Source organism: Tachypleus tridentatus, chromosome 9 (genome assembly GCF_004210375.1).
Source record: "Tachypleus tridentatus isolate NWPU-2018 chromosome 9, ASM421037v1, whole genome shotgun sequence".
Classification (NCBI taxonomy): domain Eukaryota; kingdom Metazoa; phylum Arthropoda; class Merostomata; order Xiphosura; family Limulidae; genus Tachypleus; species Tachypleus tridentatus.
The window spans coordinates 2,374,764-2,389,186 of record NC_134833.1 but is presented as its reverse complement, the minus strand read 5'-3'; the positions used below and the strand labels follow the sequence as shown (position 1 = coordinate 2,389,186).

Below are 14,423 nucleotides of genomic sequence, written 5' to 3'. Positions count from 1 at the left end.
TAAAGACACATATTAAATACACAGTTCTTTGTTAACTAGTATATTAAATTTCTTTGTTAACTAGTATATTAAATACACAGTTCTTTGTTAACTAGTATATTAAATACACAGTTCTTTGTTAACTAGTATATTAAAGACACAGTTCTTTGTTAACTAGTATATTAAAGACAACTAGTATATTAAAGACACAGTTCTTTGTTAACTAGTATATTAAAGACACAGTTCTTTGTTAACTAGTATATTAAAGACACAACTAGTTCTTTTTGTTAACTAGTTAAAATACTAGTATATTTAAATACACAGTTCTTTGTTAACTGGTATATTAAATACACAGTTCTTTGTTAACTAGTATATTAAAGACAAAGTTTTTTGTTAACTAGTATATTAAAGACAAAGTTCTTTGTTAACTAGTATATTAAATACACAGTTCTTTGTTAACTAGTATATTAAATACACAGTTCTTTGTTAACTAGTATATTAAAGACACAGTTCTTTGTTAACTAGTATATTAAAGACACAGTTCTTTGTTAACTAGTATATTAAAGACACAGTTCTTTGTTAACTAGTATATTAAAGACACAGTTCTTTGTTAACTAGTATATTAAATACACAGTTCTTTGTTAACTAGTATATTAAATACACAGTTCTTTGTTAACTAGTATATTAAATTAAAGTATATTAAACACAGTTCTTTGTTAACACAGTTCTTTGTTAACTAGTATATTAAAGACAATTAGTTCTTTGTTAACTAGTATATTAAAGACAAAGTTCTTTTTGTTAACTAGTATATTAAAGACACAGTTCTTTGTTAACTAGTATATTAAAGACACAGTTCTTTGTTAACTAGTATATTAAAGACACAGTTCTTTGTTAACTAGTATATTAAAGACACAGTTCTTTGTTAACTAGTATATTAAAGACACAGTTCTTTGTTAACTAGTATATTAAAGACACAGTTCTTTGTTAACTAGTATATTAAATACACAGTTCTTTGTTAACTAGTATATTAAAGACACAGTTCTTTGTTAACTAGTATATTAAAGACACAGTTCTTTGTTAACTAGTATATTAAAGACACAGTTCTTTGTTAACTAAAGATATTAAAGTATATTAAAGACAGTTCTTTGTTAACTAGTATATTAAAGACAAAGTTCTTTGTTAACTAGTATATTAAAGACACAGTTCTTTGTTAACTAGTATATTAAATACACAGTTCTTTTTTAACTAGTATATTAAAGACACAGTTCTTTGTTAACTAGTATATTAAAGACACAGTTCTTTGTTAACTAGTATATTAAATACACAGTTCTTTGTTAACTGGTATATTAAATACACAGTTCTTTGTTAACTAGTATATTAAATACACAGTTCTTTGTTAACTAGTATATTAAATATATATATATTTAACTAACCTACCATATTGACTTCGTCACTATCCTCTCGACACACAACGTTGTCATCTCCTCCTAGGCACATGTAAGTATTTAAAAGTTGTCTTGTCACAATCTGTATATAAAATTGAAATCTTAAGTAAAGTAGTTAAATCAATCATACTCCTCAGTATATAAATCTGGGATGTTACATAAAGTAAGTAAATGAATCATACTCCTTTCCATACCAAACTCAAATGTTACAGAAAATAGGTAACTCAATCATATACGTCTGTATATAAAACTGAAATGTAACATACAAAATTTAAATGAATCATACTCGTTTGTACACCAGACTGAAATGTTACATAAAGTAGGTAAATCAATCATACTCGTTTATATATAAAACTAAAATGTTACATAAAGTAGCTAAATGAATCATACTCGTCTGCATATAAAACTGAAATATAACAAGAGGTAGGTAAATCAATCATACTGATCTGTACATAAAACTGAAAAATCTCATAAAGTAAGTAAATCAATCATACTTGTCTTTATATAACACTAAAATGTTAAACAGTGTACGCAAACCAATCATACTCGTTGATATATCACACTGAAATGTTAAGTAAAGTTGTTAAATCAATCATACTCGACTCTCTTTTGAACTGTAATGTTACTTAAAGTAGGTAAATAACTCATACTAGTCTGTATATTAAACCTTAATTTAACTAAAGTATGTAAATCAGTGACACTTGTCTATACATAACACTAAAATGTCAGATAATGTTGTTAAATCACTCATACTCGTCAGTATATAAAATTAAAAGTTACAAAAGTAGGTAAATCAATGATACTCGTCTGTATATAAATTGTAATGTTAGATAAAGTAGGTGACTCTATTATACTCGTCTGGGTATAAAACTAAAATGTCATACAATATAGGGAAAATAACTTGTACTTGTTATTATATAAAACTAAAAGTTACATCAAGAAGGTAAATCAATCATATTCGTCTGTATGTAAAATATAAATGTCACACAATATAGGGCAAATAACTTATACTTGTTATTATATATAATTATAATGTTACTTGAAGAAGGTAAAACAATCATATTCGTCTTTATATAAAACTAAAATGTCACACAATATTGGGCAAATAACTTATATTTGTTATTATATAAAACTATAATGTTACTTGAAGAAGGTAACTCAATCATATTCGTTTGTATATAAAACTGAAATGTCGTATAAAGTAGATAAATCAATCATACTTGTTTGTATAGAAAATTGAATTGTCACATAAAGTTGGTATGTCATACATACTCCTGTGTATATAAAACTGTAACGTACATGTAGCAGGTTAATCAAACACAGTTGTCTGTATTAAAATTCTAATGCTAGTTAAACTGTGTAAATCAATGATACTCGTTTATATATAAAACTGCAGTTATGTAAATTATATAGATCAATTATACTCGTCTGTATATAAAACTGTTCCTGCATAAAGTAGAAGAATCAGTCACACATTTCTGTATATAAAACTGAATTATGAAGTAGATAAAGCAATCTGAAATGTCACCTAAAGTATGTATTTCAATCACACTCGTCTGTATATAGAACATAGGTGTTACATAAAGTAAGTAAATCGTTCATACTCGTCTGTATATAGAACATAGGTGTTACGTAAAGTAAGTAAATCGTTCACACTCGTCTGTATATCGAAAATAGGTGTTACGTAAAGTAAGTAAATCTTTCACATTCGTCTGTATATAGAACATAGGTGTTACATAAAGTAAGTAAATCGTTCATACTCGTCTGTATATAGAATATAGGTGTTACATAAAGTTAGTAAATCGTTCATACTCGTCTGTATATAGAATATAGGTGTTACATAAAGTTAGTAAATCGTTCATACTCGTCTGTATATAGAACATAGGTGTTACATAAAGTAAGTAAATCGTTCATACTCGTCTGTATATAGAACATAGGTGTTACGTAAAGTAAGTACATCGTTCACACTCGTCTGTATATAGAAAATAGGTGTTACGTAAAGTAAGTAAATCGTTCACATTCGTCTGTATATAGAACATAGGTGTTACATAAAGTAAATAAATCGTTGATACTCGTCTGTATATAGAACATAGGTGTTACATAAAGTAAGTAAATCGTTCACACTCATCTGTATATAGAACATAGGTGTTACATAAAGTAAGTAAATCGTTCACACTCGTCTGTATATAGAATATAGGTGTTACATAAAGTTAGTAAATCGTTCATACTCGTCTGTATATAGAACATAGGTGTTACATAAAGTAAGTAAATCGTTCACACTCGTCTGTATACAGAACATAGGTGTTACATAAAGTAAGTACATCGTTCACACTCGTCTGTGTATAGAACATAGGTGTTACATAAAGTAAGTAAATTGTTCATACTCGTCTGTATATAGAGCAAAGGTGTTACATAAAGTAAGTAACTTGTTCACACTCGTCTGTATATAGAACAAATGTGTTACATAAAGTAAGTAACTCGTTCCCACTCGTCTGTATATAGAACAAAGGTGTTACATAAAGTAAGTAAATCGTTCACACTCGTCTGTATATAGAACATAGGTGTTACATAAAGTAAGTAAATCGTTTATATTCGTCTGTATATAGAACAAAGGTGTTACGTAAAGTAAGTAAATCGTTCACACTCGTCTGTTAATAGAACATAGGTGTTACATAAAGTAAGTAAAAGGTGTTACATAAAGTAAGTAAATCGTTCACACTCGTCTGTATATGGAACATAGGTGTTACATGAAGTAAGTAAATTGTTCATACTCGTCTGTATATAGAACAAAGGTGTTACATAAAGTAAGTAAATCGTTCATACTCGTCTGTATATAGAACTTAGGTGTTACATAAAGTAAGTAACTCGTTCCCACTCGTCTGTATATAGAACAAAGGTGTTACATAAAGTAAGTAAATCGTTCACACTCGTCTGTATATAGAACATAAGTGTTACATAAAGTAAGTAAATCGTTCATACTCGTGTGTATATAGAACATAGGTGTTACATAAAGTAAGTAAATCGTTCATACTCGTTTGTAAATAAAACTAATATGTTACATTAAGTAGGAAACTGAATCAGTCTCTGCTGTGTATAAAACTGAAATGTACATTAAGTAGGTAAGTGAATAATACTCGTCTGTATATAAAACTGAAATATGACTTAAGACAGTTAAATTAGTCATATTCGCCTGTATATAAAACTGAAATGTCACCTAAGATAGTTAAATTAGTCATATTCGCCTGTATATAAAACTGAAATGAAACCTAAGATAGTTAAATTAGTCATATTCGCCTGTATATAAAACTGAAATGTCACCTAAGATAGTTAAATTATTAATATTCGTTTGTATATAAAACTGAAATATCACCTAAGACAGTTAAATTAATCATATTCGCCTGTATATAAAACTGAAATGTCACCTAAGATAATTAAATTAGTCATATTCGCCTGTATATAAAACTGAAATGAAACCTAAGATAGTTAAATTAGTCATATTCGCCTGTATATAAAACTTAAATGTCACCTAAGATAGTTAAATTTGTCATATTTGCCTGTATATAAAACTGAAATGTCACCTAAGATAGTTAAATTATTAATATTCGTTTGTATATAAAACTGAAATATCACCTAAGACAGTTAAATTAGTCATATTCGCGTGTATATAAAACTGAAATGTCATCTAAGATAGTTAAATTAGTCATATTCGCCTGTATATAAAACTGAAATGAAACCTAAGATAGTTAAATTAGTCATATTCGCCTGTATATAAACCTGAAATGTCACCTAAGATAATTAAATTAGTCATATTCGCCTGTGTCTTTGATGTCTGTATCACAAGTGCAATATAAACAACAGTTCCATAGTGATAGTGTTCCTTTTAATTTTATTTGTTTAGTGTACTATTAATTTGACTCTCACGTCCTCAAACTAAGCACCATAACAAGTTTGACTGTCAGCTGTGAATTTAGGTAGTAAGATATCATAGCTTTAAACGCCAGTGTTCACTTAAAGTCATTAAAAATCTCAGTTTAACTAACAGTTGTTCAAACTAAGTATTCAAACATTTAAATTTGAGTTATTCTGTTCAGTTCACACTTAAGTTTTACTGTCAGTTGTTGAAGCCGAAAAATAAAACACTTATGTTTTACTGTCAGTTGTTTAAATGTTTATAAAATTTTATTTGTAATCAGAGATAGTGAAATTCTCCAATATTAATTTTTAGTAACCCACATTGTTCTTTGCATAAAGTAAACATCACAGTATTTATCCTTTAACTGTACACAGATCTCACTAAATAATGTTACCTTCTCAGTAATAGAAGTTTCTTTCGAAAAATATTAAATTTAATTCTTTTTTATATTTTTATTAATTTACACTGATAGACGCACAAACAACTGACCAAGTTGAATTAGCGTGGCAAGAAAGAAACCCAATCATTGTAGAAGAACCGTTACACTTACCGGAATTTGATATGACTGGCTACACATTTGGAAGTTTCTTACGTTCCATTGACACAGGTATGCGCATGTGCAATACTTACACACGTTTTATACTACTCTGACGTTTGAGGTTTCAGTAATATTAAAATATAGATCCATGAGTAGATTAACTATGTTCTGCAGTGTTTGTTCTACAGTAGCAACCTGTCTCTACTCTTGTCCAAAAATTTGTCTGTTTAGATAGTGAAAATAGAGAAAAACAATGTGTTTATAGTCATTCTTATCCCAACAACCAATGGTTTATTGTTCTAGTTCAATTAATCCTAATAATATTGTATGATCCTTCTTATCCCCTACAAGCAATGGTTTGTTGTCCTAGTACAATTACTTCTAACAATGTATTATGATTCATATTACCCCTAATTAACAATGGTTTGTTGTCCTGGTTCAAATACTCCGAACAATGTTATATCATCCTTCTTATCCCTAACTACCATTGTTTATTGTCCTGGTTCAATTACTCGTATCAATGTTATATGATCCTTCTTACACCCAACTAACTATGGTTAATTGTCGTATTTCAATTACTCCTAACAATGCTATATGATCCTTCTTATTCCTAACGTAAAGTGGTTTGTTGTACTAGTTAAGTTACTTCTAACAATGTTACATGATCCTTTTTATCTTCAATTAACAATGGTTTGTTGTCCTAGTTCAATTATTCCTAAGAATTTTATATGATCCTTCTTATCCCTAACTACAAATGGTTTGTTGTCCTAGTTCAATTACTACTAACAATGTTATATGATCCTTCTTATCTTCAATTAACAATGGTTTGTTGTCCTAGTTCAATTACTACTAACAATGTTATATGATCCTTCTTATCTTCAATTAACAATGGTTTGTTGTCCTAGTTTAATTACTCCTAACAATTTTATATGATCCTTCTTATCCCTAACTACAAATGGTTTATTGTTCTAGTTCAATTACTACTAACAATGTTATATGATCCTTCTTATCTTCAATTAACAATGGTTTGTTGTCCTAGTTTAATTATACCTAACAATTTTATATGATCCTTCTTATCCTAACTACAAATGGTTTGTTGTCCGAGTTCAATTACTCCTAACAATGTTATATGATCCTTCTTATCCCTAACTAAGAATAGTTTGTTGTTCTAGTTCAATTACTAGTAACAATGTTATATGATTCTTCTTATCCCTAACTACCAATGGTTTGTTGTCCTAGCTCAATTACTCGTAACAATGTTATATGATCCTTCATATCCCCAACTAACAATGGTTTATTGTCCTAGTTCAATTACTACTAACAATGTTATATGATCCTTCTTATCTTTAATTAACAATGGTTTGTTGTCCTAGTTTAATTATTCCTAACAATTTTATATGATCCTTCTTATCCTAACTACAAATGGTTTGTTGTGTTAGTTCAATTACTCCTAACAATGTTATATGATCCTTCTTATCCTAACTACAAATGGTTTGTTGTGTTAGTTCAATTACTCCTAACAATGTTACATGATCCTTCTTATCTTCAATTAACAATGGTTTGTTGTCCTAGTTTAATTATTCCTAACAATTTTATATGATCCTTCTTATCTTCAATTAACAATGGTTAATTGTTCTAGTTCAAATACTCCTAACAATGTTATATGATCCTTCTTATACCCAACTACCAATGGTTTGTTGTCCTAGTTCAATTAATACTAACAATATTATATCATCCTTCTTATCTTTAATTAACAATGGTTTGTTGTCCTAGTTTAATTATTCCTAACAATTTGATATGATCCTTCTTATCCCTAACTAACAATGTTTTTTTGTTCTAGTTCAATTACTCGTAACAATGTTATATGATCCTTCTTATCCCCAACAAACAATGGTTTGTTGTCCAAGCTCAAATACTCCTAACAATGTTATATGATCCTTTTTACCCCCAACTAACAATGGTTTGTTGTTCTAGTTCAATTAAGAATGTTATACTATCCTTCTTATCTTTAACTAAGAATGGTTTTTTGTCCTAGTTTAATTTCTCCTAACAATGTCATATCATCCTTCTTATCCCCAACTACCAATGGTTTGTTGTCCATGTTCAATTACTCCTAACAATGTTATGTGATCCTTCTTATCCCTAACTAACAATGGTTTTTTGTTCTAGTTCAATTACTCGTAACAAAAGTTATATGATCCTTCTTATTCCCAACTAACAATGGTTTGTTGACCTAGTTCAATTACTCCTAACAATGTTATATGATCCTTCTTAACCCCAACTATCAATGGTTAATACTCCTAGTTCAAGAGGTTTGTTGTTACATTATACTATTTATGCTTAAAGGAGATTACAAATATAATTTTTGTTGTTTTATTACTTTAGACCTTAAAAAACTGCTAATTTTACAAATTAGCTGTGTGATAAAAAACGCAGTTTGTTTCATAAGTCAACATAAATTGCCACATAATTGATTCAAAACAATATTTAAATATTCACGAAAAACATTACTCTCAGAATGGGGCTTGGTTTGGAAATGATCATTAATTTTAAAATATAAACAGTTTGTTTGTTGTTTTGTCTTTTTTATCTTTGTTTTTCCATTAAAATTAATAGAAGGATAACAATAATCACTTATTAGTGGATTGAAATGTTATTGTAGAAGAAGAGTATCTTACAGTAGTGAGATGTCATAATCTTTGAGAGATGTTCAGATAAGGATAAATCATTTGATTAACTGAATAAATTTCATAATATATCTTACATGCGTGCATATCGTTACTGAAATTACAAAAATATTAATACTCTAAAGTTTTTATTAAGAAAACCTCAACCAGATAGTAAAAACTCAAATCAATTAGATAATATTCGTAACTTAAAAATGGCAGCAAATACATATATTAGAATAACATCCTCATGAAACTGTTTGACACCCCTAAAGTGTATCTTAAATATTACTTTTTTGTTTCCCGGCGTAGGAATTATGATTTACATTTCTATAACTCATTTCATGTTAACATTGAGAAATGATCATGAATTCTCAGAATGTCTCTTTTTCTTCACTGCGCTGACGAATTTGTCATATTTGGCCAACTGAATAAGATTAGAGCCTGTTTTTTCTTTAATATTAAAGGATCGAGAAAAATAATCTTTTAGAATTTGTACGAGCTTAGGTAATAATGAATAATGTTATTACGCACAAAAATATAGGCCAAGAGTTTCCTGTTTATAAAATATATTTAAATTCTTCATAAATGTTAAACACAAAACATTTAATTTTTTTCTTTATATTTATGTAATACATCTGTTATAATTTTTTTAATAAACGTATTTATTTTTTCTTTATTAAATTCGTTAATTATTAACTTTTGTATCATGAACGAAAGTTAAACACTGTATAGTGCAGCTATGCTGTTCTTTCTTCCACAGCTTCTACTGAAAATTTTTATACCTTACATGATATTCTCTACTCATTTGTTGCGCTGGGTTTCTCAACAGGTGAAAAATGTGAAAAGTCTAGTATCATTTTGTGGTCATTAAGCACATTCTCGTTAGATTAGAGAATCCACACCATTACCAACTTCTGTCTCATCCTTTATCGTAATAGTTTTAACTTTAAATATTCATTCTGTTAAATGTTTTCTTTTTTGACTAGTGACGATTTTTTAAAGGAAATTTCAGTTTCTTAAACATCACGTTTACGTTGAAGCGACAGAACGGGTACCACATGATCCAGACCTACCTCTCCACATTTATGATAGTCATGATCTCGTGGGTTTCTTTCTGGTTAAACGTAGACGCAGTTCCCGCCAGGGTGACCCTTGGGGTGACCACCCTTCTCACACTGACCACTGTAGCAGGAGGAATACGCACTAATCTGCCTCCTGTTTCGTACGTTAAGGCGATTGATGTGTGGATTGGAGTTTGTACTGTCATGGTGTTCGGTGCTCTATTGGAGTTCACACTAGTCAACTACTTATCCCGAAGTAAATTTCCTCCTGAGGAGTTTCGAAAATCAATCAAGATATTTAGTGTGATAGTAAGTGGTTATGAAATATTGAGTGTCAGTATCAATTTCAGATTTTAAAAACATATTGTATGTATATCATTACTAATATTTAATAACATATTGTGTTTACCATCACTAATATTTGATAATACATTGTGTTTACCATCACTAACATTTATTAACACATCGCATTTACCAACACTAACGTTTATTAACATATTGTATTTACCATCACTAAAATTTATAAACATATTACATTTACCATCACTAACATTTAATAACGTTGTATATACCATCAATAACATTTAATAACATTGTATTTTCCATCACTTACATTTAATTACATTGTATTTACAATCACAAACATTGATTACAATATTGTACTTACCATCAGTAACGTCTATTAACATATTGCATTTTCCATCAGAAACATTAGTAACATTTTGTATTTACTATCACTGACATTTATTGACATATTGCATGTACTATCAGTAACCTTTAATAATACATTATATTTACCATCATTAATATTTAATAATATATTATACTTCTCATCACTAACATTTAATAACGTATTATATTTACTATCAGAAACATTTAATAACATTTGTATTTACCATCACAAACGTTTATTAACATATTGTATTTACCATCACTACCGTTTATCTTTATTAACGTATTGTTTTTATCATAACTATGATTAATTACATATTGCATTTACCATCACTAACGTTTATTAACATATTGAATTTACCATCATTAATATGTAATAATATATTATATTTACCATCACTAACATTTAATAACATATTATATTTACCATCACTAACATTTAATAACATTGTATTCACCATCACAAACATTCATTACCATATTTTTTTATCATAACTATGATTAATTACATGTTGCAATTACCATCATTAATGTTTTTAACATATTGCATTTACCATCAATAACGTTTATTAACATATTGCATTTACCATCATTAATTTGTAATAACATATTATATTTTCTACCACAAGCTTTCAATAACATATTGTATTTACCATCACTAACGTCTATTAACATATTGCATTTGCCATCACTAATATTTAATAATATGCAATATTTACCATCAATAATATTTTATAACATTTTATATTTACAACCACAAGCATTTAATAACATATTGTATTTACCATCACTAACATTTAATAACGTTGTATTTACCATCACTAACATATAATAACATTGTATTTACCATCACAAATATTTATTACCATATTGTTCTTACCATCACTAATGTTTATTAGCATATTGTATTTACCATCAGTACCATTTATAAGCATATTATAGTTACCATCACTAACATTTATTAACATATTGCCTTTACCATCACTGATATTTAATAATATATTATATTTACCATCAATAACATTTAATACCATATTATATTTACAACCACAAGCTTTTAATAACATATTGTATTTACCATCACTATGATTTATTAACATATTGTACTTACCGTCACTAACGTTTATTAGCATATTGCATTTACGATCATGAACATTTGATAATATATTTACCATCAGAAACATTTAAAAACATATTGTATTTACTCTCACAAATAATTAATAACATATTGTATTTACCATCACAAATATTTATTACCATATTGCATTCACCCTCACTACCGTTTATTAACATATTCTTTTTACCATCACTAAAATTTATGAACATATTGCATTTACCTTCACTAACGTTTATTAATATATTGCATTTACCATCATAAACAGTTAATAATATATTATATTTACCATCATTAATATTTAATAACATTTTGTATTTACCATAACTATCGTTCATTAACATATTGCATTCACCCTCACTAATATTTAATAATATATTATATTTACCATCAATAACATTTAATAACATATTATATTTACAACCACAAGCATTTAATAACATATTGTAGCTACCATCACAAATATTTGATAATATGTATTATTTACCATCACTAACATTTAATAACGTTGTATTTACCCTCACTAACATTTAATAACATTGTATTTACCATCACAAACATTCATTACCACATTGTATTTACCATCACAACATTTATTAACATATAGTATTTACCATTACTAACATTGTATAATATATTATGTTTACCCTCACCAACATTTAATAACATTGTATTTACCATCAGTTACATTGAATAACATTGCATTTACCATCACTAACGTTTATTAATGTATCGCATTTACCATCACTATGATTTATTAACATATTGTATTTACCATCACTAACATTTATTAACATAATGCATTTACCATCACTAACCTTTATTAACATATTGCATTAACGATCACCAACATTTAATAGTATATTATATTTACCATCTCTTATATTTATTAGCATATTATATTGACTATAAGAAACATTTGATAACATACTGTATTTACCATCACAAAAATTAGTAATATATTGTATTTACCATCACTAAAGTTTATTATCATATTGCATTTACCATCACTAACTATCATTCAAACATTTCATTTACCATCACTAACTATCATTCAAACATTTCATTTACCATCACTAACATGTAATAATATATTATATTTACCATCATTAACATTTAATAACATATTATATTTACCATCCTTAACATTTATTAACATATTGCATTTACCATCACTAACGTTTATTAACATGTTGTATTTACCATCACTAGCCTTTATTCACATGTTGTATTTACCATTTCTAAGATTTACTAACATATTGTATTTACCATCACTAACCTTCAATAACATAAATGGAGATTACTTCTGTAGTATTGTATAATCGAATTTCTGTATAGATTATAAGTCCTCCTCTGTGTGTATTCTGTGGTGTTTTAAAGAACGGTCTTTATGATAAGTCCTCCTCTGTGTTTATTTCTAGGTAGTTAATTATTTCAATTTTCTTCATTTTGTATTTTACAAAACCTGGCACATTAAGGGTTTATTCATACTTATAAAAGAGACAAATACAAACAGGGCCAACTTTATATATTTGTTTTCGGAATGTAGCGTTTCTTTTATTATTTTCGCTTGAATTATGAAATGCTTTTGTGGTGAAAGATGAGAAGGAATGGAGTTTGTGAATAATACCTACCGCCAACTATTAGGATTTGACAGTCACTCTTATAGTACCGCATGAGGTAACTTGGATTCACAGAACATTTTACACTCTGGCAACACCCGGGCCAGACAGATGATATATTAGTATTGGCACTTTACACACAAGAAAAACGTTTCTACATAAAACTAATTAAATGTATTGTACAATACCGAAATTAATGAAATTTTAATCAAAACATAAAGAAAATATATTTATCAACTGTTTTTAATTTTTTATAACTAGTATTTTTTACTTATTACTTCAAAAATAAAGAAACAAATAAAATAGTATATTTGGTGGAAGAACCTTTTGGCTGAGGAGTATAATTTAATCTATATTCTTAATTGTCTGATGTATAATTGTCTAATTTATTGTAAATTATAATTTCTGTTGTTGTTTATTCTTTTAGAAATCTAAGACTAAGAACAACGTTGAAGTAGAAGAAAGATATTCGACTGAAAAAGCCAGAAATCTTAAAAGAGCACGATTCGTGGATCGTATTTGTCGTATTTTATTTCCATTACTGTATTTTGTGTTTAACGCCATCTATTGGCCGTACTATACATTCGTAGATGTATCTCAGTAAATGCTCACTACACCTAATAATAACTATTTGATTTTATAGGTTTTAACCATAAACAGATATTTATAGTTTACCAGATACATTGATCTAACAGTAATACATATATTAAACAGCTACTATTACTTTAACCTGATACTGACTTCAACTGTCTGTGTTCTACAGAAAGTAACTTAAAGAACCTAGTTAATCAAACGAACACAGACGAAACAGTTTTAAATAAAGTAAATTTAGAATGTGAGAAACCACAAAAAATAATATTTAAATAAAGCTGATATCCTATAACAATGTAGAAACTTGATAAACGAAAATAAACACAAAACCAAATCTACATCACGTAAGATTTTATATACTAATGATAATTCACATTTTAAATTAGTTACAAGATCACCAAGTTAAATATATATTTAAAATATTTTTTAAAAAGTTATTTTCTTTTCATATTATGGGTAAAGTATTCTAAATATTGATGTTATGATCTATTAAAACTGGTATCTATAGATCTGAATCGTGTTTACTTCTGTTATCTGTTTTTAAAAGGCTCGGTTATCACGTATGAAAGTACGCACTGATTAATAAGTAAGTTTCATAAACGTTTAATATTTTGTATTCATGAAAGATTATATACACAGAAACATTTCTCTCAGTTCTACACATTTCACATTGTAACGTACATGTAAGGTATACGTCCTTTATCAAGTTTATCAACTTAAAACACTCGTATGGGTGTTTACTATGGCAGGTAACACAAACTTTTGTTATATATACATAACAATGTTATAATAGTATGGGTGTTTACTATGGCAGGTAAC

General features: G+C 27.7%; 1 protein-coding gene across 1 annotated transcript; it reads left to right on the top strand.

The window, feature by feature from the left end:
* Positions 1 to 1,431: 1,431 nt before the first annotated feature.
* On the top strand, positions 1,432 to 14,055 carry LOC143227014 (glycine receptor subunit alpha-2-like). The gene is made up of 4 exons (XM_076458559.1): positions 1,432 to 1,476; positions 5,810 to 5,944; positions 9,547 to 9,914; positions 13,441 to 14,055. Exons 2-4 carry the CDS (start codon positions 5,899 to 5,901, stop codon positions 13,615 to 13,617), a joined length of 591 nt encoding a protein of 196 aa, XP_076314674.1. The 5' UTR covers positions 1,432 to 1,476; positions 5,810 to 5,898; the 3' UTR covers positions 13,618 to 14,055.
* The last annotated feature ends 368 nt before the right edge of the window (positions 14,056 to 14,423 follow it).

Coding starts and splice junctions, on each gene's coding strand:
- LOC143227014 (XM_076458559.1), top strand. CDS start 5,899: ATGACTGGCTACACATTTGGAAGTTTCTTACGTTCCATTGACACAG. Junction 5,945..9,546: donor CTTACGTTCCATTGACACAG/GTATGCGCATGT, acceptor GATTTTTTAAAG/GAAATTTCAGTTTCTTAAAC. Junction 9,915..13,440: donor TCAAGATATTTAGTGTGATA/GTAAGTGGTTAT, acceptor TTATTCTTTTAG/AAATCTAAGACTAAGAACAA.